Raw genomic sequence first — 27,365 nt, 5'->3', positions numbered from 1 at the left:
CATCGTGACCCTTTAAACATTACCTCTAGTGGTTCAGTTTCTGCCAGCTGAATTGGCACTCCTGAAACCCCTTGCACCAATTACTGCTAGATAATCAAGCTGGTATTCTATTAAAATAGATCAGAACCTTGTTGCAAAAAAAATATAAAAATTAAATTTAAAAATTCTGAAATTGCTGACCTGCAATACCTGGATCACCTATGTCAGATATCCAGTTCCTTGTGCTAAGCAATGACTCAGGAATTGGAGTTTGTCTTGGAGGTGGCTTACTATTTGTCAGGACCTGCGGAAAGCTGAGTTTCTGCAGTAGCTATCAAGACAAATGCATGAGCCGGATCTACCAAGAGAGCAGTTAGTTTACAAACCTCCTCTGAACTGTCACTTGAGGTCTCAACCTGTACCGATCCATCCGGTGAAAATTTGATGGATGCAGATAAGGCTTGTAAGATATCAATACAAATAACAGAGACATGAATTACAACAAGGCAGAATAATCCACAAACATGTATTCATATTGGAATATGATATTCTTTAAGCAAATTCATTATTAATCTGATCCTGCCTGCAATGTCTCATCAAATTTGAGAAGGGAAAAAAAAAACTTCCTAACTGCCCAAGCTCCTCACCCCCTCCTTTGTAGACAAAAGAAGGATGAAACATTACCTACTTTTACATTATCTAGCTCCACTCCTTCGATGCTGGTCGTTTGCATGTCTCTCCCACAGAACATTCTTTCAGAGACAGTGCAGTACTAACAGCATTTAGCAGTGATATAGACGTCCAACCAATCACAGAACTGACATTTACACAAAAAAGCAAAATAAATAAATAAATAAATAAATAAATATATCTTAAAATCCCTATGTTCTCTATTTTTAAGACCGTATAATTCACATAATTCATTACAAGTTTCTTATTTCATCAGCGTCTGTCTTCCTTTCTATGACACTGAATTTTATCTCTATGAAACAATAGCTAAGATATTAATAAGCAACTAAAACATTCAGACTTCAAACAGCATTAATTATTAGTAATTACTAGACGTATACTTCTCTCCTAGGCTGGTCTGTGTTGAGGGTGGAGGAACACCTCTTCCTATTGTTCTTCCCTCCCATCTCCTTACATCACCTAGCTCCACCCCCTGTGGTCTGGCTCAGCGTTTGGTCTTTCTTGCCTCATTTAGTTTCTAGCCACCGGACAGTATATACCATATAACACAAGTATCTCATGTGAAGTAGAAACTGGGATTGTATTTACTGTTCATAGAACTTCCCATATTGAACAAAGTATATATATATATATATATATATATATATTTAATATAATACAACATAGGGGCTTTTTCTTGTGCAGCCAAATATAACCAATTCTCAATTCACATTTCTTTGCAAAGACAAGTAGGTCTTCTAAAGCCCAGTACTCCCCACCCTTTGAAATTTATCTTATCTTCTATAGAACACAGAAACTTGTCCAGACAGATAGCTGTATAACTGGTTCCACTGCCTGTGACTATCTTCCTGGGCTGTCTATTTAAGATTAACCCAGAATGTAATACACTTGCCCCCCCACCTTACAAAACTGCAAATTCACACTCACTAAGGGGGGTTTTATTCATTCCTATACGGACTGATAATATGTGAAGTAGAAATTGGGATTGTATTTACTGTACACCAGACTTCCAATAATGAGCGAATTATGTATAGATAAGAAAAACTCTTAGTACCGCGGTTTTTACACAATTTGCTCAGAATAGGCTATCCAATGACAAACATAATACAACTTATGCCCATTTCCACCTACATACTTATATTCACCACTCCAGATAGCAACTATTATTACCGTGCATTGTTAAACCTTCTACCTTTCTCTTAACTCATTGACTTGCTTTTTCCTTACTATAACCTTCAGCTAAAATTGCTTACATCAACTTTACACTCAGGAAAAAAAAAAAAACCACACAGTATATATATACTTCATTGTTCTTTTGAACCCTCCACAGATGTGAGTGGGGTATAACTTTCTTACACTTAGAAATTAGACATTACAAGAACACTAATACGTACAACAAAGATTAGTTTACATAACAACAAGACTTACAAGACAAACAATAGTGGTTATTTGTCACATAATTGTCCACAGATTTTGCATGAACTTGCTTTATGTCCCAGAGGAACACAAACTATAAGAGGATTCCCATTCTCTGATAACCCCTTACTGCCGTATCTATACTTGCCTTAATCCATCTGTCTAACATATTTTTATACAACCTTTTGACTATCTCTGAATCTTTTCCCCAAACTTGCTGGTCTAAGACTCCCAAAATTCTAAACACCTTACTACATTCTTCTTCCCACAGCTAACGTGCCTTCTTTGTCTTTTACTATTTCTCCAGCTGATTTCCATATAGGCTTACTACTTGCCCTGTACGTTTCTCATATTGTCTGTTCCTTTATCTAAACCGGCGTCTCTGATATCTTTCATATGCTTTTTCCCGTACTGTTACCAGAACTCATAGTTAAAGGTTCCTGCTTTTCTAAGTCCTATTTTATACACTTGTCTGCAATCGTCTCCCCCTTCCCTTTCTCACACAGCTTATGGCACACAGAACCTTATTTGTCACACAGGTTTCTATTTGTCACACAGGTTTCTATTTGTCACACAGGTTTCTATTTGTCACACAGGTTTCTATTTGTCACACAGGTTTCTATTTGTCACACAGGTTTCTATTTGTCACACAGGCTTCTATTTCACACAGTCTTTTATTTCACACAGTACACTAAGGACCCCTGGTCCTGGAATAGTTTTACGGACTCCTTAAGGGGGGAGTTTAGGGGAGACCAGACCTCTCTTCTAAGGGAACTTCTGGTGATATTATAACAGACTCAGTAAAAGCAAATTATGGCTAACACGACACAGACTATCAACGTACAGATTTCAACAATTACTACAGGCAACATGGCAATATACACACAAGGGTTCTTCCGTCTAGCACGGTCACTAAGAACACCGTAAATAACAGGCAGAAGCGTCCTATATAACATACAGCAACTCACCCCCTGTCGACACGAGACTTGAAGTCAGGAGAGCCCAGAGCTTGAGTGGTAAGTCAAGAGCTTACCGTATACCGGTGTTTTGTAGATCTGGGGTCCCGTGGCCTCTCGTCCGGCTGGTCGGCAGGTAGTGTCGTCAGGTATCGGCTGCAGGTAAGGAGTTAGCTTCTGCCCCACTTGTCGGGCGCCAAATAAACTGTGGGGGGTCTGGAACGTAGACCGAAATGCGAATGTTGCCTGTATCCAAATTAAGAGGAAATATTATATAGAGTACTCATAGTTGAGAACCATAATGACCCACTATACACAGACTTAGTAAATCAGAATGAATTCTGTTTATTGTTGTACATTGCTAGTTTATATGCAAGTTGGAAAGAAGGCGTTTCCAATACCTAGTTTCATTCTACTTTTGCTGACCAAACCCTCATTCCAACAGATTACAATAGGGCTGTAAATCAAAAGCCTTTTGAACAAAAGGTATCAACAAAGCTGTTTGAACTATACATAAAACAATTACATGTGATAATAAATTTTGTCTCCTGGCTGGCTACCTACTTAATCAGAATGTAATCTTAAAGATCCATCAACAATTTGCACATCAAAAGAGGGGACATTGTTTCTAGTTTTCACATAGACAAAACTGGTTCGGCCACCTACTCGGGAGTCAGCACAAAGTTGGTATTCAGTAAGATAACTGAATAAAATCTAATTAATCATACATTTAGTATTTTAAAATCAATATTCAAATAAACGCTTGAATATACCTTTTTACATATGATTCTGTATCCAAATTCTACTAGCAACTTCCGGAATGTTTTACATATAATACATAACATTATATAACCAAATAACTAATGTCACATTCATTACACTGTTTCCTTATCTTTCTTATGTTAGGTTATTGATTAATAATGATTGACCCCTATCACCCAAAACACTAAAACTTACTATATTAGCTGGGATATCAAAGCGCTGCGGAGTGTACACTGGACATTCCACAGCCGACATTCTGCAGCGTGTCTGTCCGGTATGTACATAGCCCAAGGGCATGTTCACACAGGGCAGATTTACTGTATAATATCTACAGCGGACATTCTGCAGCAGATCTGTAGTTGGAAATGTGCTTTAAATCCCACACCATTTGGTGCAGATTTCGACACAATTTTTAACCTGGATTTTGGTGCAGAATTCACCTCCTCATTGAGGGACTTTCCACAAAGGACGGAATTGTGTGCAGGACGCAGCACAGATGCAGATTTTGTCAATTAGTGAGGTTTTGAAGTAAACACACGCAGATTTTAACAGGTGTGGAAGTCCCTTGGGGATAAGATTGTGATGCAGAAATGTCCACGTGGACTAATTCCATCCCGTGTGGAAGGTCCCTAAGGTTTCTATCACACCTGCATTACGGCTCGGTTCAGGGTTTCTGTCTCTCTGCTCCATTTTTGGAGGAGAGAAACTGAAATAAAGTGGAAAAAACTCATCAATTTTTTTCCGTTTTATTTCCGTTTCTCTCCTCCAAAAGCGGAGCAGAGATAGAAACAATGAATTAGCCCTGACGCAGGTGTGAAAGCAGTTTTATAGGGTCCGTTCACATTAGCGTCGGAGGTTTCATTCGGAACCTCTATCACTGATTTGCACTGAAAAACAGGAAAAATAGAGAATCAAGCCATGGTAATTCGTCCTGTAAACGCCAACAAGATGCTGAACTGCAAGCCGGAAATCCAACGAACGTCATTATAGTCAAGGGGGGTCTATTCAGAACCGTTTGTCCCCGTCAGAAGATGGTTGTGTTTGGCCAAGGATTGCCATTCTCCTACTCCCTGAATGGAACAAGAAAACTGAACTCTTTGATGCTAATGTGAATGAGCCCTAACTGGACTGTAGGGGACTGTTCTGCACGTGGCTGTTCGTGTGCTTTACCTTCATTATACTGGAGAATCACATGATAGTTACCTCATATAATATTATCAGAATTCTTTCCTTAACCCCTTCCCGTTGTGAACATTTTTTGTTTTTCTGTTTATTGTCACATTCCAAGAGCTATAATTTCTTCAGCTTTCTGTCAGCATAGCTTGTTCTTAAAGGGGTTGTGCAGTTACCGGACAACATACCCCTTTTAGCGCCCACAGTGCTAAAATAGGAAAAAGGAAGTGTACTTACTTGTGGCATTTGCTGTGACAGATGACGTCATCAGAAGTCAGGTGATGATTGCAGCCAATTAGAGGCTGCAACACCACTGTTCTGAACTGCCATCATTGCGCCCAGGATATGCGTGCTGATGCCAGGACAACGAGCCGTGCGCTGCAGCCTCTTATTGGCTGAAGTGGTCACCTGACTTCTGATGACATCATCTGTCACAACAAACACTGATTATTGGTTGTATAGAGGGTAACTCCTTTTCACTATGTCGGCTTCATACAACCGGATTCCTATTGCAGAATATGCGGTCAGCGTCCATGCGGAGTATCCACAGCAAATCGCAAGCATTGAAAAGCATGTCCTTTTGCTTTTTCCTTCACACTCGCGGATATGAGTTGAGTATTTCACGAGCGGGCTGAGGAAAAATCATAGCATGCTATATTTTGCTGCAGACAGTCTGCATTGAAGTCAATAGAGGCCGTCTGACCCACAGGTCATATGCAATTAACATTGCGTACGGGCCGTGGTTACCCACGTCAATCGTCTAGCTATGGCGTGCGAAATACAAATTTGGCTGCTAAGTGTTTATTTGAAAAAAGCTCTTCTTCAGAAACAACAACACTCTTGACCATGGGCTGCATTTGGTTGGCAGCTCATTCTCAATTAAATGTTTAAACTACAGAGCTGTTGGAACTTTTTAATTCTGCATTCTGGAACCAATGGACCTGTCATCAATACATAGAGAACATTTTAAATCAACCTGTACACAGCACATGATTGAATGAGTACAAGTAGCCATTTTTCCCAACACGGCACGGCACTGCTCTTATCTATAGACTGGGTTGGGAATTGCAGCTCACTCCCATTTACTTGGTCTTCAAAACTCCAATATGGTTAGAAATTATGTAACTTACTTTGTAAAGCTGCAAATAAGACATGACCACCCAGTTCAACTTATTAACCTGCAGTGGAAGAAGGCAAAATCCTTCATGAGGCAAAGGCCAGTAATCCTCATCTCAGGGAAATAGTTGCCGACACAAATCTGGCAATCAGAATACATCTCTGAATCTACAACTCATTTTCAGTGTTCTAGTGACTATAACATGTAACCTTGTTACACTCAATAAAGGCATCCAGGCCTCTTCTGAACTCTTTTAGCGAGCTCACCATCACCACATCCTCAGCAGAGAGTTCTATAGTCTCACTGCTCTTACAATAAAGAATCCCTTCTATGTTGGTATAGAAACCTTCTTTCCTCTATATATAGAAGATGGCCCCTAGTCTTCACTTTTGGGTGCAGGGATCTGATAATGACGTCAACAACACCAGGTACATGTGCAGCTAATCTCCGGTTCTCTTTAGCTGGTGATTAGCTGTAGTGGTCACAAGACCTGGTCTCGGGATGTCTTTGCTCTGCAGTGAAGACCAGCAGGGACCATGCATCAGTGGAACAAATGTGGTGGTGGAACAAAGAAGGTGAGTATTTCTTCTATGTTACTACTGTAGACTGAGACAATTTTTGAAAAAGGAAGTTTTCCCAAATAACTCTTTTAAGTCACCGAATAGCCAAAGGTTTAGGATTACCTTTGGGTCATATATCACCTAATACATTGAAAACCAATAATATAGGATATTTCTAGAGATGAGCGAACCTACTCGTTTCGAGTAATTACGCGATCGAGCACCGCGATTTCCGAGTACTTCTGTACTCGGGTGAAAAGATTCGGGGGGCGCCGGGGGGAGGCGTGGCGGAGCAGGGGGTAGCAGCGGGGAACAGGGGGAGCTCTCTATCTCTCCCCCCTACTCCCCGCTGCAACCCCCCACTCACCCACGGCGCCCACCGAATCTTTTCGTCCGAGTACGGAAGTACTCGAAAATCGCGGCGCTCGGGCGAAAAAGGGGCGTGGCCGAGTTCGCTCGCTCATCTCTAGATATTTCCCTTTCATACCACAATGTTTATCACCATAGACATTTTTAATTTGTGTTGTCTCTCCAAGATTGTTTCACTAAATGTAGTGCTACAACATCCTAATATACACTACCGTTCAAAAGTTTGGGGTCACATTGAAATGTCCTTATTTTTGAAGGAAAAGCACTGTACTTTTCAATGAAGATAACTTTAAACTAGTCCTAACTTTAAACAAATGCACTCTATACATTGCTAATGTGGTAAATGACTATTCTAGCTGCAAATGCCTGTTTTTTTGTGCAATATCTACAAAGGTGAATAGAGGCCCATTTCCAGCAACTATCACTCCAGTGTTCTAATGGTACAATGTGTTTGCTCATTGGCTCAGAAGGCTAATTGATGATTAGAAAACCCTTGTGCAATCATGTTCACACATCTGAAAACAGTCTAGCTCGTTACAGAAGCTACAAAACTGACCTTCCTGTGAGCAGATTGAGTTTCTGGAGCATCACATTTGTGGGGTCAATTAAACGCTCAAAATGGCCAGAAAAAGAGAACTGTCATCTGAAACTCGACAGTCTATTCTTGTTCTTAGAAATGAAGGCTATTCCATGCAAGAAATTGCTAAGAAATTGAAGATTTCCTACAACGGTGTGTACTACTCCCTTCAGAGAACAGCACAAACAGGCTCTAACCAGAGTAGAAAAAGAAGTGGGAGGCCGCGTTGCACAACTAAGCAAGAAGATAAGCACATTAGAGTCTCTAGTTTGAGAAACAGACGCCTCACAGGTACCCAACTGGCATCTTCATTAAATAGTACCCGCAAAACACCAGTGTCAACATCTACAGTGAAGAGGCGGCTGCGGGATTTTGGGCTTCAGGGCAGAGTGGCAAAGAAAAAGCCATAACTGAGACTGGCCAAAAAAAGAAAAAGATTAAGATGGGCAAAAGAACACAGACATTGGACAGAGGAAGACTGGAAAAAAGTGTTGTGGACGGATGAATCCAAGTTTGAGGTGTTTGGATCACAAAGAAGAACGTTTGTGAGACGCAGAACAAATGAAAAGATGCTGGAAGAATGCCTGACGCCATCTGTTAAGCATGGTGGAGGTAATGTGATGGTCTGGGGTTGCTTTGGTGCTGGTAAGGTGGGAGATTTGTACAGGGTAAAAGGGATTCTGAATAAGGAAGGCTATCACTCCATTTTGCAACGCCATGCCATACCCAGTGGACAGCGCTTGATTGGAACCAATTTCATCCTACAACAGGACAATGACCCTAAACACACCTCCAAATTGTGCAAGAACTATTTACAGCAGAAGCAGGCAGCTGGTATTCTATCGGTAATGGAGTGGCCAGCGCAGTCACCAGATCTGAACCCCATTGAGCTGTTGTGGGAGCAGCTTGACCGTATGGTACGCCAGAAGTGCCCATCCAACCAATCCAACTTGTGGGAGATGCTTCTAGAAGCGTGGGGTGCAATTTCACAAGCTTACCTCAACAAATTAACAGCTAGAATGTCAAAGGTGTGCAATGCTGTAATTGCTGCAAAAGGAGGATTCTTTGACGAAAGCAAAGTTTGATGTAAAAACAATGTTATTTCAAATACAAATCATTATTTCTAACCTTGTCAATGTCTTGACTCTATTTTCTATTCATTTCACAACGCATGGTGGTGAATAAGTGTGACTTTTCATGGAAAACACAAAATTGTTTGGGTGACCCCAAACTTTTGAACGGTAGTGTACATCCTGCTCCCGTGATCCGACCCTACTGAAATGGCCAGTCTCCAGATCTCAATCCAACTGCACATCTATGAGATGATGTGGAATGAACTGTACTCAGGATGTGCTCAGCCGCATCAACTCATGAAGATCTCTACTCTGCTGTACTCTGCATGGGTTTAGCATTCCTGTTTTGTTGGATTTATGTGGTCATAGGTGTTTGCTATGTACTACTATTAATTATTAGTCCTCCGACACATGACTTTATATTTACTAGGCCTTAGTGGCGTTTCATCCAAACTCAAAATATATTAGAAAGTTTGTTCTTTAACTGTTATATAATTTACAGGTCTGCGGCTTTTGGAAATGTCTTAATCCTAGACAACCCCAATAATTCTGGTTGACTAACATAATACACATACAAAATACTATAGAAGAAAAAGATGCAGCCTAAGACCACCGCCACGATACGGCTCTGTGGGAGACAGATATTTTGTGCTAAGAGGGGAATCAGAGCCTGTCAGAACATATCAGGGAAACCTTTCCTATGGACAACCTTTAGTTAAGGCTTCCCTGCTTTGTTCAAAGGGGATTAACCCTTTGCAATCCAATTTGTATCCTGGTTTTCCTTACTCTTTTTCTGCTGTTAAAGGGGTTGTCCCGCGAAAGCAAGTGGGGTTCAGCACTTCTGTATGGCCATATTAATGCACTTTGTAATGTACATCGTGCATTAATTATGAGCCATACAGAAGTTATTCACTTACCTGCTCCGTTGCTAGCGTCCTCGTCTCCATGGTGCCGTCTAATTTCAGCGTCTAATCGCCCGATTAGACGCGCTTGCGCAGTCCGGTCTTCTCCGTGTTGAATGGGGCTGCTCGTGCCGGAGAGCTGCTCCTCGTAGCTCCGCCCCGTCACGTGTGCCAATTCCAGCCAATCAGGAGGCTGGAATTGGCAATGGACCGCACAGAGCCCACGGTGCACCATGGGAGAAGACCCGCGGTGCATCGTGGGTGAAGATACCGGCGGCCATCTTACTAAGGTAAGTAAGAAGTCACCGGAGCGCGGGGATTCGGGTAAGTACTAAACGGGTTTTTTTTTTAACTGATGTATTGGGTTTGTCTTGCGCCGAACGGGGGGCCTATTGACAAAAAAAAAAAACGTTTCGGCGCGGGACAGCCCCTTTAAACAACGGCGCTATATGCTGGGTAAAGCCAGCACTCATGAGGTGACACGTTGGATAGATTCCGACAGTAGAGAGGCTGGCAATATACAGTAAGAGAACCCTGACGGACGTCTTCCAACATCGGAGCTGTACAGCCTTAAATGATAATGTCTTCAGAAGTCAGACAGTGGATTGGAAAGGGTTAAGTCTTGTTCTTAGCATAAAATACCTGGCTCCCATTCAATAATCTAGTGCTTGTTTTTTGACAGCAACCTGAAAAAAGAATTTTACCTTAGAGTTCACCCATTGTAAGTAAACACAAATATTGTTAAACAAACAAAAATTTTTACAGCACGACCAATACTATTATTACCGGAAACAAATGTATAACAACAATAATAATAATAATTTTAATTAAAATCAAAGCATAATAGCTAGTTCCAACCAAGAAAAGTCTAAATTATTCAGAAATAGTAAATTAGCTTGTGTCTGAGTGAGATGGATGCAATGCTACATAATGCATGCACATAAGTGGACAACAATTTAGGCTGGTCTGTTAAGCCTGTTTACAATCAGGCCTCTTTCACACGACCACATGCGTTTTTACTTTTGGCTGTGTGCGCTAAAAAATAAAAATTGCATAAATGAAGAATAGCCACTATCAAGTTTAGCCGTGTATTTTATACTATTCACACGGGCAGCTGCAGCGTATGGGCAAAAAATTACACAGCAGCGCGGAAACCCCTAAATCAGCGGAATTACTACTAATGCTTGATTGGAGCCATCTGTCATCTTTTCCCAGAGTTGGACGTAGCTAAACTCCTCCAACTCCCTTTTTTCAGCTCTATGGGAGCTTCCAGCGTATCTCAGCCAAAGATAAGCTAAGACCTATCTTTGGCGCAGCATAAAAAACAGCAACCAAAAATGGCGGTCGATGTTCTATTTTTGACAGCGCAATTCTTTTACGTAGCTAAAAATCGCTCATCTGAATGAATATATTGAAATAAAATGCTTCAGGTGGTCGCGATTTTTGACCAATTTTTGTACGGCGCTAAATAGCAGTGCATATACGGACGTGTGAGTGAGGCCTCAAATGAGAAAAAGAGCACAAATGAGAGGCAGCGTGCAGCACTACATCCAGTAGTGTCTTTACAGGCGTTTGCCCCTTGTGGACACTGGTTATGTTATCAAGTCAGGTATGGAAAAAAATGCGTTTTCCTTCGCCTGTGCTTTTTATCGAAATTATTATTTTTATTCTTTTCTACATGTTTCTGATAATAGTCTTGGGTGTGCAGTAATCATGTTGGTTGGATTTTCTTTATTGAGCGTATTGCTTCAGTGCTGCACAGGTACAACGAGATTACAGCTGCTTGATTAGGTTTGATTGGCACAGGTGGCATTGTCATTGTTATATTGTTATTGTTTTTACATATATTTCTACCATTCACATACTTTCACACTTGCAGGAGCACTGCTGTAAGAAAAGAAAATTGACACATTCTCACTATGGATAAAAAAAATCAATTATGAACTACTGCCTCTAGATGGCAGCATGAGCCTTCCTGGTTAGGGTATTACCTGACCACAGACATGCAGTAATTGTGGCCAAAAGAAGTTTAGGTTGATAACATACATTTAATCAATTTCATGTTTGAACTAATGTGAGTAGGCATAAGTATGTACACCCATTGTCAAAAGAAATCAAGCACCCAGAAGGAGTTTTCAGAATTTAATAAACATTCTATGTGTGATTGTAATGTTGATATAAGTAAGTGATTACACTATCAGAGCAAGAGGATAATTTATTGAGAACTGAACCCTTGAAGGGAGGCTCTAGTACCCTGTTGGGCCACCACTAGCTTGGATACAAGTTGTGATACGGGCAGGCATGGAGGCATACAGATTCTATATGGTATCCTGCGGCATATCAGTCCACATTTCCTGTAACTGAGCCCCCAGATCATGCAAACTACTATCCTGTCGAAGTTGGTGTCCCCGATGATCCTATACATGTTCTATTGGTGATAAATCTGGTGATCAGGCAGGCCACAAAAGTGTGACAATATTGTGGAGACATTCCTGTGACATCTTTACTGTGTGCAGCTGAGCATTATCCTGCTGGGAAATGCTTGTTGGATTCCATGCGGATGGCTTCCATTCCACAATCATTATTGCCGAAAGGTCGCAGGATCCGCATCATTGTCTATCCGGCACATCCACAATGCAGATATAAGAATTCGGGCAGGTATACAGGGGTAACCGTCCGGGCACAGGGTCAGATTCCGCTGCGGGATTCCACATGCAGAATCCGACCCGGTCGTGTGCATGCGGCCTAAGGGTACATCCACAAAGGAAGTTGTTTTCACAGCAGGAAATCCTTGTATTCCATAAATTAACATGTTGGTTTTGACACCCAATTATGGTGAAAGATTCATCCCATTATTTGAAGGGGTAAAATCCACAAAAAAATCTGCAGCGTAAATTGACAAGCTGTGGAAGTAAAATTCACACAGTTTGTCAGCTATGCAGCAGATTATTTTTGTAGTATGTGGCTACTTGTACACAGACGACTGAAAACTTGCACCCAAGTTTTCAGGCACAACTCGCATTGTTCAGCACATGGACATCCCGTCCGTATGCTGTCCAATGTGTGGGAGACTGCAAATTGACATGAATAGGGCATGCTGTGATTTTTTTCTTTACTTGCACTATTCATCCAAGTTAAAAAGCCCATGTGCATAGTACCATTCAAACGAATGGGTGCTATTTCTGTCCAATTTTCGGCGGCGGTAGGCGGGAAAGCGTTTTCACGCTATCTTCCGCTGTGTTACAGCGGGAGATAGCGTGAACAGACGGCTTCCATTGACTGCAATGGAAGCCGTCAGCGCGTACACCTGCGGCAAATAGAGCATGCCGCAGGTGAGGACGGGAGATTTCACGGTGCGGAATTCCGCGGTGGAATTCCGCACCGTGTGCCCTGAGCTATTAGGTTCAATAGAACCTAATAGCTGCGGGCAATGCGGCGGATTTTCGCCGTGAATTACGCGGCAGAAATTCGTTCGTGGGAAGGAGGCCTTAGACTGGCATTTGGAATGGCTTAGGTTGTAATAAGGCTTTTTAAAATAATTATTGATAAAGGTTATATATTAAATTGTGATCCGAGATGAGACCACTAAAATGAATTCAGACCTTAGCACAGCCCCTTAAAATTAATCAGACTATAGTTCAGATTTGTAAAATGAATTCAGACCTCAGAATAGCCGCTTAAAATTAATCTATCCTCAGAACAGACTGCTTAAATGAATTCAGACCCCAAAGGTGACCCTAAAATTACTTCAGACTCCAGGCCAGAACCCAGATGGGAAATGCTGCGTTGTGTCATTTTTTGTCTATAAATCCAGAAACGTTGAATCGCAATAATGGTTACATAGGTTGTAATCACAACATGGTCCTTATAATTCGGGGACCCAAAGACCGCTCCTGCTAGAGCACTTCTATAAGTGGGTATTGCAAAAACAAGATAATACGTTTATTACACACTAAGAGCAATCCCTCTACATATGAATAGTTAATCACTGTGATGTGTGTAGCTCTATCATTAATAACACCAAATACCATGGATTGCCTGTAGTACATGATCCATCCCCAGATTAGACTTACCTTCACTTATGCCATCTCTTCACTTCCTTGCCATGACCTGCACATGTCTTGATGCCACACAGCTTTGCCCTGGTGGTAGTGTCGCAGGTGGTGGTGCCAGGCAGGTTTAGGACGGCGCAGCAGCTGACAGATTGAGAAGGAGGCCAGTCTTTTTAATAAACTTTTACTTAACGAACTGGTAATAATTAAAGACTTTCGCTCCATAGGAGGATATTTCATAACTTAACTATACATAATTATTAACCTTCATTTTACACTTTTAACATACGTATCACATATCCGTATCAGGAGACCCTTAGCGAGACAAAGCACTTCGACTGTCTCATAGCTAGCCACTATCCTTATAGTACTCCATATTCACTGCCGTACTTCGCATTGTATTCTCGGAGGTCCGTGATATGACAACCTCATGGCTTTATGCTTCGTAGGTGCCAGAGTACATCATAAATTTTGGAGTTCCTTGTCACTGCAGACTCAATGCATCACAGATGCAAAATGTCATTTCCAGTACACTCTCAAGCCACGTCTACTCAAATCAGCGCAGGGCGCCTCTACTGTGGAATGCCCTGTTCCCCGTCACATAAAGTATTACACATCACATATTAACAATAATTATCAAATGCTTTTGTAACCGGTTGACCATAAGTACTACGTCACAGTTCCTGACTAATTACAGTCCCCTTGGGGAGATACAACCCCAGTCCATACCCGTCTGCCATAGTCCCTAATAGTGTGTGCACACTAGTGTCCTTAAACTGGTTTTACGTATCCTGCAGCTATCGTTGTCTCGGGTCCAGAGTGCTATCAGCTTCTTCGAGGACTGAGTCCCCTGCAGATGAGGAGATTCTGTCTCCTTCCACACGGCTCGCCATTTTCAGCCCCTGGTCATCAGGCCCTTTCAATGCTCTTTTTCACCCTGTCATCAGGGTCTTTTCTTGTCTCACTTGCGCTGTTCCGCAGCATGGGGACAGCGCACTCACGCTGCCCACAACAGGGGTGGAGCTCAGCCACAGTGTTAGGAGAAAGGCTGTAGTGTTACCCTATAAGGGCTCCTGTCCATGGGTGAACTTTCATTGCATTGCCCGCGGCGATAATCCGCCCACGGGGAACGCAGTGACCGCTTTCCATAGCGTTGATATGGAAAGCGCAGCCCCCCTGTCCACGAGCGGAGAATCATAGCATACTGCGAATTACCGCGATTTCCCCCTGGTGAGCCTATCTGTCAGATAGGCTCACCAAAGAGATCTGTCTGCTGGCTCCTGCTCCTGGGCGGCGGGATTTCGCAACGCCCGTGGACAGGCAGCCTTACAGTAGTTTTGCTCCTAACTGCGTTCCTGCCATCACAATGAAGTGGAGTACACTCCCCCCCCCCCTCCTCCAATGCAACCATGATGGTAGATCTGTGGGATCTGGACAGCTGGCATCCTTGGTCCGGATTTGGGCCATGGTCTGCCAGTTCAGTGTCTTCATTATAAAGTCTGGAAATGGCTGCAGAAGCAAGGGACCAAAAATGTCTAGGTAGCACACACTGCAGTCATTAGGAGATGTCATAATGGTCTGGGCTGGATGGAAAAGAAAAATAAAAAGAACGTTTACAGACAGAGAATATAACCTCTGTGTCACTGGCTGTAACCACTGGCGTAACTATAGGGAATGCAGGGGATGTGGTTGCACCCAGGCCCAGGAGCCTTAGGGGGCCCATAAGGCCTCTATTCTCCATATAGGGAGCCCAGTACTATGACTATAAAGCATTATAGTAGGGGGCCCTGTTACAGATTTTGCATTGTGGCCAAGGAGCTTCAAGTTAAGGCCCATTTACACGGAGCGATGATTGCTCAAAAATCGCTAAAAAGCGATCGTCTAAAAGCACAGCCATCGTGCACTTTTTGTGCACTGCTAGCTGATCGTTAAATTCAGTCCAACCTAAAAATCGTTGTTCCGCCTTATCAGCAGTTCTCTGCGGGTAGTGCTGATAGCATTGTTTCCCGCTGGCGAACAAAAGAACTGAAAGCTGATAAAAGCCCTCGGGCTATTAACTGCTTTCAGCGAAGGCTTCATTTGCACGCTTAATTGCTCTTAAGTAGCTGAGTAGCTACTTATAGTTTTGTGCAAAATGATCGCTCAAAGCCGTCACTCAAACTGTCGTTTGAGCAATCTTTGAGCAATCATCGCTCCATGTAAGTGGGCCTTTACAGCTCTGGCTGTAACGGTACTGTAATCACATATATGGTCTGATATCCACCATATGGCCATTGTATGGTTCATTGCAAAGCCATACTGTTTGTTTTCCATGAGTACCCCACAAATAGGCTGCTAAACTATAATCTACCTCTGTTGTAATCTCCAGGTACCGTGTATCCCTATTTAAGCGATATAGAAAGAAGTGATGACAAGGGCAGGCAATATTCTGGACTTTCTATTATTCTGTAAAATCTTACAAGTCTGCCTATAACCAAATGGCTGATAAGAGAGAACAATAAATTACTTTTACCTGCACATTAAATAGGAACTTTTGGTTTACTTCCTTTTTTTTGCTTCTCACAAGACGTGAGCACAGAACAGCACCATGCAGTGACATGCACATACGTGCTGCTGCGGGATGTGGCTGAAGGCGGCACATAGGACATGTCTGACTACCGCAAGCTGATTACAGAACAGCACGAACCTATAGCTGGGGCTTCCCGAAGCTGTGCGTAGCTTCCTGATTGGCTGGCTGACATTGAATGGGTCATACCGTGGACCAATCCCCTTCTCCTTCGTGTCTACACCCTGCGCTGCTCCGGCCCTCTCAGCTATACTATACGGCCAGCAATGATTCTCGTCCCTGATGATTGGCTGAGAGGCCGACCTGCCCCGCCCCTGCCTGCTGGCGTTTTATGGTTGGCTGCTGTGACATGTTGAAGGAAGTAGTAGAACCGCCGGGCTGAGGTGCCGGGAAGCGATGCTGCGGGCGGGATTCGGGCTGCTTGTGCTTGTGCTCGGTCTTTGCTGCACCTGGTGTCCGGGACAGGGGAGTGACGAGGCGGAGTACGTGACGTGCGGCTCCGTGCTGAAGCTGCTGAACACCCGGCATAATGTGCGGCTGCACTCCCACGATGTCAAGTACGGCTCCGGTGAGTGAGGGGACGGGGCAGCAGCGCGTACCTGTCGCCATATGGTTGAGTGACTACAGCTCCAAGCATGTCGTGACAGAGACGACAGCAGTGGGCTGATGACGGGTAGATCCGCGGCTGTCCCCGCACATCACAGCACCTGGGAGTAGGAGAGCTCCTGCCTGTAGCTCTCCGGTGCTGCCGCTGAGGTCTAGTAGTCATGTCTGCTGTACATCCCCTCGCTACAAACTACTTCTGTATCGCTACAATGTTTCTATCAAAGGAAGCAACGTTCTAAATACTTTTGATTAACCCCTTAGTGACCTCCAATTCACCTTTTTACTGACCTCACTACTGGGGTTTAAACCTGCACATATTTGTAATTTTTTTTTTTAAGGCTGTGGCTTGGTGGACTACTGACAGCTAGGCTCCTGTTCTAACCGCGAGTAGTGGTTAAACTACTAGTTTAAACTACTAGTTTAAACTACTAGTTTAACCCCTTACATGCCATAATAGTAACTGCAGCATATAAGCAGATGACATGGGGAGGGGGCTTCTGTCACCCAGCGGCACCTCACAATGCCATCGCAAAGTACTAATGGGTTCCCATGGCAACCAGAAAGCTGATGAAGTCCTCCATGTCTGTCTTGTAAAGGTGGTTTTTTTTTAGGCAGAATGACAATCGATCAGTCTAAACACACGCGAATGATAATCATTTGTCGTTCATGTTATGCAGGTATAAAATCCATCGTTGGCTCGTTCGGTTTAAACACCGATTGTTCAGTTGTTCTCATGCACTTATACAGCGAATGTGAGGGACTGAACGAGCCAACAATGCGTCTGACCGAGCGAATTCTGACATCGTTTACATGTTCAAACCATAAATCGGCTTGTTTAAAAGGGCTTCACACTGCAGTCTAAGGCTGGGTTCACACAGGGTGGAAATTCCACCCGCTGCCTTGGGGTCATATTCGATGCCGATCTCTCCTTTACCCCCTACATCCAATCTTGAGCCCGAACATGTCAGCTGCACCTCAAGAACATCGCAAGAATCCGCTCTTTTCTCACTGTGGACACGTTAAAAACGCTTACTGTTGCCCTCATCCACTCTCGGCTCGACTATTGCAACTCGTTGCTGATCGGCCTCCCCTGCACCAGACTCTCCCCTCTCCAATCCATCCTGAATGCGGCAGCCAGGCTCATCTTCCTGTCCAGCCGCTACTCGGACGCCTCTGTCCTGTGCCAGTCACTGCACTGGCTGCCCGTTAAATACAGAATTCAATTTAAACTCACCACCTTCATCCACAAAGCCCTCCACAGTGCAGCGCCCCCCCTATATCGCCTCCCTCATCTCAATCCATCAACCAGCCCGGGCTCTCCGTTTTGCTAACGAAACTAGACTGCACGCCCCTTTAATTCCAACTTCTCATTCCCGCCTCCAAGACTTCTCCAGAGCAGCACCGGTCCTCTGGAACGCACTACCAAAGGCTACCCGAGCAATCCAGGACTCGCAGAACTTCAGGCGTGCTCTAAAAACGCACCTCTTCAGGGAGGCATACCGAATTCCCTAAACAAACCTCTCTGTACTCCGCCTGATAACATGCTCCCTGACCTACTGACTGCAATCCCTGCTAGCCACCATCAACTGCCCTTGCAGTCATACCGATTCTGCCATCACAGGGCTAAATGTCTTGACCATTGTCTGTGTATAGCACCCTTCACTCTCCAACTCACCATACTGTGCACATCTCCAGCCATTTTACCTTCGGTCTCACCCCATTACTTGTAGTATGTAAGCTCGTTGGAGCAGGACCCTCACCCCTATTGTTTCCATCAACTGATTACTATGTAACCGTGGTTCTGTAATTTTTGTACTTTTGTCTTTCTGTATTCCCCGTCTATGTAAGCGCTGCGGAATATGTTGTCATGCGCAGTACACCTGTCTATTTTTTTTTTCTTTTGTTTATGCTTCCGGCGCGATGAGAGTTCGCATATACATGCTGCCCTTTTGCAATGTAACTGCATGTAAACGCGGGAAAAATAGAATATGCTGAATTCTATTTTTGTACTTGCCTATTATGCATTTCCAACACACTAATGTGATCGAAACTAGGTAAGGTAAAGCAATTGCCTGCAAGTTACCACATATCACCCGGGCGTAGAGTGCCTGTGTAATGCGTCGCAATCGTACGCTCGTGAAGGGAAGTCCCAGGGAGTACCCTCATCTCTGTGATGAAGAGAGTCCCCAGCAGGGGTTCCCTTCATCCCCGCCAGGGACTAACAGGAGCTTACAGTGGGCCATTTAAGAAGTGAAAACTTGCTGCTCAGAGGGATTTCAGGACTGCTGCCGCAATCTCTCTTGTCCCCGAACAGCAGTGCAATTTTTTTTTTTTTTCTGTCGCTCATCAGCATTATTTCATCGCTGATACAGCTTGGGATTTCAGTGTGGAAAAGTTGTCCATTCATGCAATTTTGCCACAGTTGTTTTGGGGGGCTATCTTCTGCGCGATTTTGACACCCGTGTGAATGAGCCCTAAAAGGGGAGGAGGGGGGACATTTTAGTCAAGACTATTTATGAAGTTGCAACAATAAAAACTTGGTATTCTTTAAATAATTTTGTAACTCTGGGCTCGTTCACATCATTTTTTTTTTTTTTCTTTTCCATTGTACTGATCAGTCAGAGGAGCAGCAAAGCGGAGGTGGGGGGCTGGGGGAGGGAGTTTCTGTTTCACTTCCACTTGATTTTCAGTGAGTATTTCTGAGTTTCAGGTATGCTCCGTTCGGTTGCATGTTTTTATTTCTGTTTAAAAAAAAAAAAAAAAAAAAAGTAGTACAGACTGTGGGACTAAAATAGAAAAGCAAATGAAAGGACCCCCCCCCCCCCCCCTTTTTTTTTTTTTTTATTCATTTTAGTCAATGGGTGACAGAGCTGAACTGAGAGCTTTTCATTTCATTCCACTTAACAGTTCCGTTTTGTAAATAAGCATGGGTGGATGGAAGGAAAGGCAAAAACGGATCTGTTTCAAGCCGATGTAGACAGAAACAAATTGATAGAAATAGTCTTTTCTCTTTTTTTTACTCGATAAGGCAAATTACTCGAGCGAGTAGTGCCTTATTTGAGTACCTGCCCGCTCATCTCTAAAGATTCGGCTGCCGGCGCGGGTGAGCCGGGGGAGAGGGGTAGAGAGAGAGAGATCTCCCTGCTCTCCCCTGCCGCTCCCCGCCCCCTGCCGGCCCCCGAATCTTTAGGCCTCATGTCCACGGGGAAAATCGGGCCCGCTACGGATTCTACATGGAGAATCTGCAGCAGGTCCCTCCTGCCCCACGGACATGAGCGCTGAAAATAGGAATTTAAAAGAATTTACTCATCCGGAGCGGGCAGGGAAAGTCTTCTCTTCCTCACGGCCGGATCTTCTTTTTCGGCCGGCGGATGAACTCGTCACGCCGGCGGCACGTCGCCGGCCTGTCTCGACGTGCCGCGCGCATGCGCCGGGCACATCCGCCGAGCCGAAGCAAGAAAGATCCGGCCGTGAGGAAGAGAAGACTTTCCCCGCCCGCTCCGGATGAGTAAATTCTTTTAAATTCCTATTTTAGGTCTCCCGCGGATCCGGACGGCTTCCATAGGCCCGCGGGAACCGTCCCCGCGGGAGACCCGCACGAAAATGGAGCATGGTCCAGATTTTTTCATGCTCCATTTTTTTAAAATCCCTTTTATTGACGATCCGCGGGTATTTATCTACCCCGCGGGTGGTCAATGCATCCCTATGGGGTGCGGATCCGCGGGCAGGAGAAGAGTTAAAATCTGCTGCGGATTTTAATTCTTCTTTTGCCCGTGGACATGAGCCCTTAGAGACGAGCGGCCAGGTACTCAAATAAGGCACTACTCGCTCGAGTAATTTGCCTTATCGAGTATGCTCGCTCATCTCTAAATATATATATTATACTATAGTTTGTTTATTTTACTAGTCATTTTATATATATTAGCAATGACAGTGAAAACGCAGATGTGGACAAGCCCTAATATCTAAATTGGACATGCTCTGTGTATGATGTGATATTTACCACAATGCTACTTTTATCCATTAGGAAGCGGCCAGCAGTCTGTCACCGGTGTGGAGACTTCTGATGATGCAAATAGCTACTGGAGGATAAGAGGCAAAAGAGATGGAGACTGTACCCGTGGGGAACCTATAAAATGTGGCCACGTTATTCGCCTTACCCATGTAAATACAGGGAAGAACCTCCACTCTCATCACTTCTCCTCCCCCCTGTCCAACAACCAGGTATGAATATGTCTAAGGAAGATCATCGTTAGTACCTCTGGGCTGCTCCAAACTGTGCAACTGGTTTTCTGGTGTTTTTTATATCACTTTTAGTGCCCTTTTTGTGTCAATTGTGTGTTTGGTTTTTAAATGTAAAAAAAAGCACGGAGAAGGGCCATACATACTGATGCAAAGACACATGAGCAGGTATACATGCCAATTCCCGCAGCCTACAGAAAAGCTATATGGGGGAGGTAGCAAAGCTGAAACCGCAATTTTCCACAGCGTTTTTGAAAAACTCTCCTGTATCAGAGGTTATTCCACTTCCACTGTGATATGCTCAATGTCAGATTTTATTTTTATATTTATTTAAGAATCATAGAATCCTAGAATGTTAGAGTTTGAAGGGACCTCCAAGGTGATCGGGTCCAACCCCTTGCTCAATGCAGGATTCACTAAATCATCTAAGACAGATGTCTGTCCAGCCTTTGTTTGAACCCTTCCAGTGAAGGAGAACTCATCAACTCCCGTGGTAACCTGTTCCACTCATTGATCACTCTCACTGTCAGAAAGGTTTTTTTTTTCCTTCTAATATCTAATTTGTGTCTCCTCCCTTTCAGTTTCATCCTATTGCTTCTGTTTTTGACTTGTGCAAATAAGAATAGGGCTGATCCCTTTGCACTGTGACAGCCCTTCAAATATTTGTAGACCGCTATTAAATCTCCTCTCAGCCTTCTTTTTTGCAAGCTAAGCATTTGCAGATCTTTTCACCATTCCTCATAGGAGATGATTTGCAGACCGCTCACCATCTTGGTAACTTTTCTCTGAACTTTCTCCAGTTTGTCTGTCTTTTTTAAAGTGGGGTGCCCAGAACTGGACACAGTATTCCAGATGAGGTCTGACTAAGGAAGAGTAGAGGGGGATAATTACCTCACGTGATCTAGACTCTATACTTCTCTTAATGCATCCCAGAATTGTGTTTGCCTTTTTGGCTACTGCATCACATTGTTGACTCATGTTCAGTCTATGAACTATTAGTATACCCAAGTCTTTTTCACATGTGCTGCCGTTTAGCCCAATTCCTCTCATTCTGTATCTTTTTTTTTTTTTTCCATTCTTCTTGCCCAGATGTAGGACTTTGCATTTAAATACCATTCTGTTAGATGCCGCCTACTCTGCAAGCTTGTCTAGATCTTTTTGGATACTCTTTCTCTCTCTTCCCTAGTGTTAGCTATACCTCCTAGCTTTTTGTCGTCAGCAAATTGAATCAGTTTCCCATCAATTCCCTCCTCCAGATCATTTATGTTGAACAACACTGGGCCTAGGTCAGAGCCTTGTGGTACCCCACTGGATACATTCTTCCACTTGGATGTGCAGTCATTTATGACCACTCTTTGAGTACGATCACTCAGCCAGTTGTGAATCCACCTAACAGTTGCCTCGTCAATCCCATGTATGGTCATTTTTTTCAAGAAGTATAGTATGAGATACTTTGTCAAATGCTTTACTAAGGCCTCTTTCACATGAGCGCATATCGGCCGGCGGTTTCACGGCCGGCCAATATGCGCTGTGATCTGATGCATTGGATTCCAATACATCAGATCACATGGGCGTATTGGTGAGACATAAAAGCGCCCGGCCAGGCCAATATAGCGCCGGGCGTTTTTACGTCGGACCAAAACATAGTTCTGGAAGTATGTTTTGGCTGGAATAATTCCAGCTGCTGCAAGGCCTCCTATGGGAGCCCATGGCAGCGGCTGTAGGTGGGAGGGAGTTTAGCAGCGTGGCTGCTACACTCCCTCTTTTTGTTCTCTCCACCCCACACCCATGCAGGCTTACCTGTCTTCCTCCCCTTTCGTTCTGTGCAATGGGATGGGGCGGAGCTAAGCGCGGGTCCACCCCGCCTCCTCCTATTGATGCTATGAACACGGGCCCGGGATGGGAGCAGAGCTAAGCGCGCACACTCTCTCCTCCCCTTGTCCATAGCAATCAATGGTAGGAGGCAGGGTGGGCTGGCGCTTAGCTCCACCCCCATCCCGCCCACTCCCACTGCACAGAACGAAAGAGGAGGAAGACAGGTAAGCCTGCGATAGGGAGGGGAAATGGGCAATGGCCTGGTGAGCTTGGCGTATTTGCGCCGGCCTCATCAGGCCATATGAACGGGCGCACAAACGTTTGATTTGTGCGCCCGTTCACAAAATTTTTCTCAACTGACGTAGCGTTAATCGGGCGGCTGATATGCACTCGTGGGAAAGAAGCCTAAGGTCAAGATAAACTATATCCACCGCATTTACCTGATCAACCCAGTTGGTGATTCTGTCATAGAAGGAAATTGGATTCATCTGGCATGACTTGTTTGTTACAAACCCATGCTCCATCCTCAACTTTATTTGATGAGCTACTGCTCTTGCTACCGTACTATTGTACTATCTCTGTGGATGTGTGACTTTTGGAATAAATACTTTTTGAACCAAAAAAATGTTTGAAAAGAGGGCACTAAAAAGAAAAACGCCACACAGAGCAATTGTAACAACAATGGTATTTACTCGGGGTAAACAGACTTCAAATACATCCTTAACCCCTTAATGACGCAGCCCCCTTTTTTTTCCCATTTTTGTTTTTCTCTCCCCCCCCCCCCCCCCTATTTAAAGAAAAGATAAACATAATGCCTTTATTTATACATCAACGTCGCTGTATTAAGGCTTGTTTTTTGCAGGACGAGCTGTGTTTTTCAATGGTGCTATTTAATGTACCACATAATGTACTCAAAAACTTTTAAATTCTAAGTGGAGTAAAATGAAAAAAAAAAAACCACCTTCCGCCATCTTTCAGTACATGTTTCTACGGTGCAAAATCTGCAACAAAGATGACATGATAACTTTATTCTATGGGTCAGCACTGGAGATGAGCGAACGAACTCGGTTTGGGTGTTTTTGGACTTAAGCACCGCTTTTTTCGAGTAACTGACTACTCGGACGAAAAGATTTGGGGGGGGGGGGGAGGGGATAGGAGAGAGCTCCTCCCTCCCCCCCCCCCCCCCCCCCCCGCTTCACCACGCCGCCCCCCGAATCTTTTTGTCCGAGTAGTCAGTTACTCGGAAAAAGTGGTGCTCGAGTCCAAAAACACCCGAACCGAGTACGTTCGCTCATCTCTAGTCACTACGACTACTACGATACCAAACTTGTATAGTGTGTGGGGTTTTTTTTTGTTGTTTTTGCTTTTTCCAGACATTTAATTTTTTTTAAATTATTTTCTGCTACCATCTTCTGTGCACAATAACTTAAAAATTTTTATTTTTTTTTTGTAGACTTAATTGTGCAAGGGCTCATTTTTTTTTGGATCTAAGGAGATCGCGGCAGGGAAGGGGTTCACAGAGGGAGCGCGCTCCCTCTGACTCCAGCTGGCGTCCTGTATTGCCATAGCCTGTGATCGCTATAGTAAGCGATAAGGCATGGCAGGAGAGAAGTCCTGCCATGCCTTATCGTAGCGATCTGCAGTGCTGCAGTAGAAGTCCCTCAGAGGGACACATACTGTGTAAACAAAAAAAAAAGTACAAAAAATAAAAATGTAAAAAAAAGTGTTAAACCCTTTTTTTATGCTTTTTTCTCAAATTAGCATAAAAAAAATAAAAAATCCCACATATTTGGTATCGACGCATCCGTAACAACGCGTACAATACATTGAACGCGCTTATTATCCTGCACGGCAAAAAGCGTTTTAAAAAAATGCTAAAAAAACTGAGGCAAAATGCTAATTTTTAGCATTTTGCATCCCAAATAATGCAATAAAAGTGATTTAAAAAAGTGTGTACCCTAAAATGGTACCAATAAAAACTCCAGCTCGTCTCACAAAAAAAATAAGCCCTCATAGAGCTCCGTCCATGGAAAAATAAAAAAGTTATAGCACTTTGAATGCAGTGAGTTTAGAAAAAAATTTATTTCCAAAAAAAGGGTTTTTATTGTCGAAAAGTGGAAAAACCTAAAAAAAAAAAATAAGAATTTTGGTATCGTTATAACTGTACCGTCCCGCAGAAAAAAACGTAGTGTGTCATTTATGCTGCATAATTAGCTCTTTAAAAAAAAAATCTATGGCAGAATTCATGCGTTTTCTCTCCCTACGATCATAAAAAAAAAAAATAAGTTTTACAATGTAGTCAATGTAACCAAAAATGGTACCAATAAAAACTACAGTTCGCCACGCAAAAAACAAGCCCTTATACGGCCGCGTCAACGGAAAAATAAAAGTTACGGCTTCTGAAAAATAGAGATGAAAAAATACCAAAAATCATTTGGTCCACAACGCCAAAATAGCTATGTCATTAAGGGGTTAAAGGGTTTATAGCCACGATCACCTTGTGACCTCTCTTAATACATACTCTGACGCTCCAGGACGTAAATGTACGTCCTGGAGCAGAAAGGGGTTAAAGCTTCTTCACACGGACGCAGCAATTTTTTCGGCTGGCCTCATCACTGCTGCAGCGCAGCCAAAAATCGTGTGAATCTCCCTTTTATGTGCCCATTCAGGCAGCCTGGGTGAGATCAGTATACGCTGCACCCGGAATACCATCAGACGGGGGGAGAGAGTTTTGCCTTGCTAAACTGCCTTCCCCTGTCTGTCGGCAAGAGGTCGGGGCGGGAGCTAGTGTGCTAGTCTCCTGCCCCCTCCCATTGCTGGCAGCCGGTAAGGGGGCAGACGGGGAGAGGCAGTTTAGCAGAGCCTCTGCTAAAGTCCCTACCACCTCCCCTTTTTGGCAGCTCCCATAGGAGTTTATAGGACTGGCCGCCGTATTCTGGCCGAAAGATAGTTCCAGAACTATCTTTTCTGGCCGGCGTAAAAACGGCCGTCCGGAATGCGCGCTGTATGCATAATTTCTAGTCTGCTGCTTTTTACGCACCGGAAAATTTACCCTCTGAACTGATAATTGGAATCCAGTGCTTCAGATGGTCGCGATTTTCGGCCAGAGTTTTATTGCAGCAAAACTGCCGCGATAAAACGCTTGTGTGAAACCCGCCCTACTCCTGGAAATGCTTAAAGCGAAGGATGGTAAGCGCTGCCTGTATAATCTCTGGCACCTGTAAATCCATGCCACTGTACTTGCACTTCTACTCTGACATGTCAATACTGGAAAGGTAAATCAGTATGTTGCACCTCCTCAAACCCAAATTATTGCATACGTGTTGAATTGCCTCTTGGCCAATTAGTATGACAATCATTACAACAATCCAGTGGACTCGATGGCCACCCTTTTGTGGAGTACTAACCATCCCAGAGATGGATAGAAGTGAGACATGAGCCTTTTATAAGCATGTTAAATACAACTCAACTGTTTTATTTCTTATCTAGGAAGTCAGTGCCTTTGGTGATGATGGGGAAGGAGATGATCTAGACACATGGATTGTGCAGTGTGGTGACGCACTATGGGAGCGTGAAGATGCCGTGCGCTTCAAGCATGTTGGCACCAATGTTTACCTGACTGTTACTGGTGAGCAGTACAGCCACCCCATCAGAGGCCAGAAAGAAGTACATGGTATGATAAGTGCCAATTCCCATAACTACTGGAAAGCAATGGAAGGAGTGTTCATCAAACCAAGCCTTCCTCCTGGTGCCGGACGACATGATGAACTGTAAGAGAATGTGGAGTTGGGTCATACAGGAATTGTAATCCACAAAAGAACTAATAGAATAAGTGGAATCTGTTCACAAATTAAGAATAAAACAAAAAGCGGAGATTCAGGTGTTCTTACTATATGGGATCAGTCTGCTCTTCTTTTCTCCCTTTTTTTAGTTTATTTTTTCCTCTTCTCTTACATTTCAGATTGTGTGGTTCAGTAAAGTCAGTATGGCTATCAAAGGGGTTTTCTGGGCACAAAAAGCAAATTCTGAAAAAGCTATACCTCCTAGATTTCAGCAAAGTAGCGGCAACCTGTCCCTTTTATCTGCCGCTGTGGACCCTCTTCTTCGCCCCGTGCTGCTGCCAATCTGCCGCTGTATTTACATCCATCACTTCCGCACTAAATAAAGCACACCCTTACCTACAACTCCCAGCATGCATAGATCTTTTTTACTGGTCACCACTGTAGCTCCGCCCCCAGCTCACAGGTCCTACAACTTACCAGCACCAACCTCCCTCTCCGAGTTCCAGAGAAAGCAGCTGAAGCAGACAGACAGGAGCTTCCAGCACTCTGAACTGTACATGAGCCATACAGTGCAGTGCCTCCGCCCCTTCCTCCCATCATGCACTGCTCACAGGATGTTGGAGGCTATAGATGGGAGGAAGTAGCAAATGCAGACAAGTTATCAGAAAAAGTGGAGATGTTTTGCGGGTGGAGAGTCATGTGACATTAAAAAATTTAAGAAAGTAGCT

At 43.8% G+C, this 27,365-nt stretch overlaps 1 protein-coding gene across 1 annotated transcript; it reads left to right on the top strand.

Moving 5' to 3' along the window:
- Positions 1–16,552: 16,552 nt before the first annotated feature.
- Positions 16,553–27,039, top strand: SDF2L1 (stromal cell derived factor 2 like 1). Its single transcript, XM_066603511.1, has 3 exons — positions 16,553–16,760; positions 20,826–21,022; positions 26,345–27,039. The coding sequence occupies exons 1-3, from the start codon at positions 16,589–16,591 to the stop codon at positions 26,627–26,629; spliced, it is 654 nt and encodes a 217-aa protein (XP_066459608.1). The 5' UTR covers positions 16,553–16,588; the 3' UTR covers positions 26,630–27,039.
- Positions 27,040–27,365: the final 326 nt, after the last annotated feature.

Source organism: Eleutherodactylus coqui, chromosome 5 (genome assembly GCF_035609145.1).
Source record: "Eleutherodactylus coqui strain aEleCoq1 chromosome 5, aEleCoq1.hap1, whole genome shotgun sequence".
In the NCBI taxonomy this organism is placed as follows: domain Eukaryota; kingdom Metazoa; phylum Chordata; class Amphibia; order Anura; family Eleutherodactylidae; genus Eleutherodactylus; species Eleutherodactylus coqui.
This window is presented reverse-complemented; position numbering and strand designations above follow the sequence as displayed.

Coding starts and splice junctions, on each gene's coding strand:
- SDF2L1 (XM_066603511.1), top strand. CDS start 16,589: ATGCTGCGGGCGGGATTCGGGCTGCTTGTGCTTGTGCTCGGTCTTTGC. Junction 16,761..20,825: donor CGATGTCAAGTACGGCTCCG/GTGAGTGAGGGG, acceptor TTTATCCATTAG/GAAGCGGCCAGCAGTCTGTC. Junction 21,023..26,344: donor CCCCCCTGTCCAACAACCAG/GTATGAATATGT, acceptor TTTCTTATCTAG/GAAGTCAGTGCCTTTGGTGA.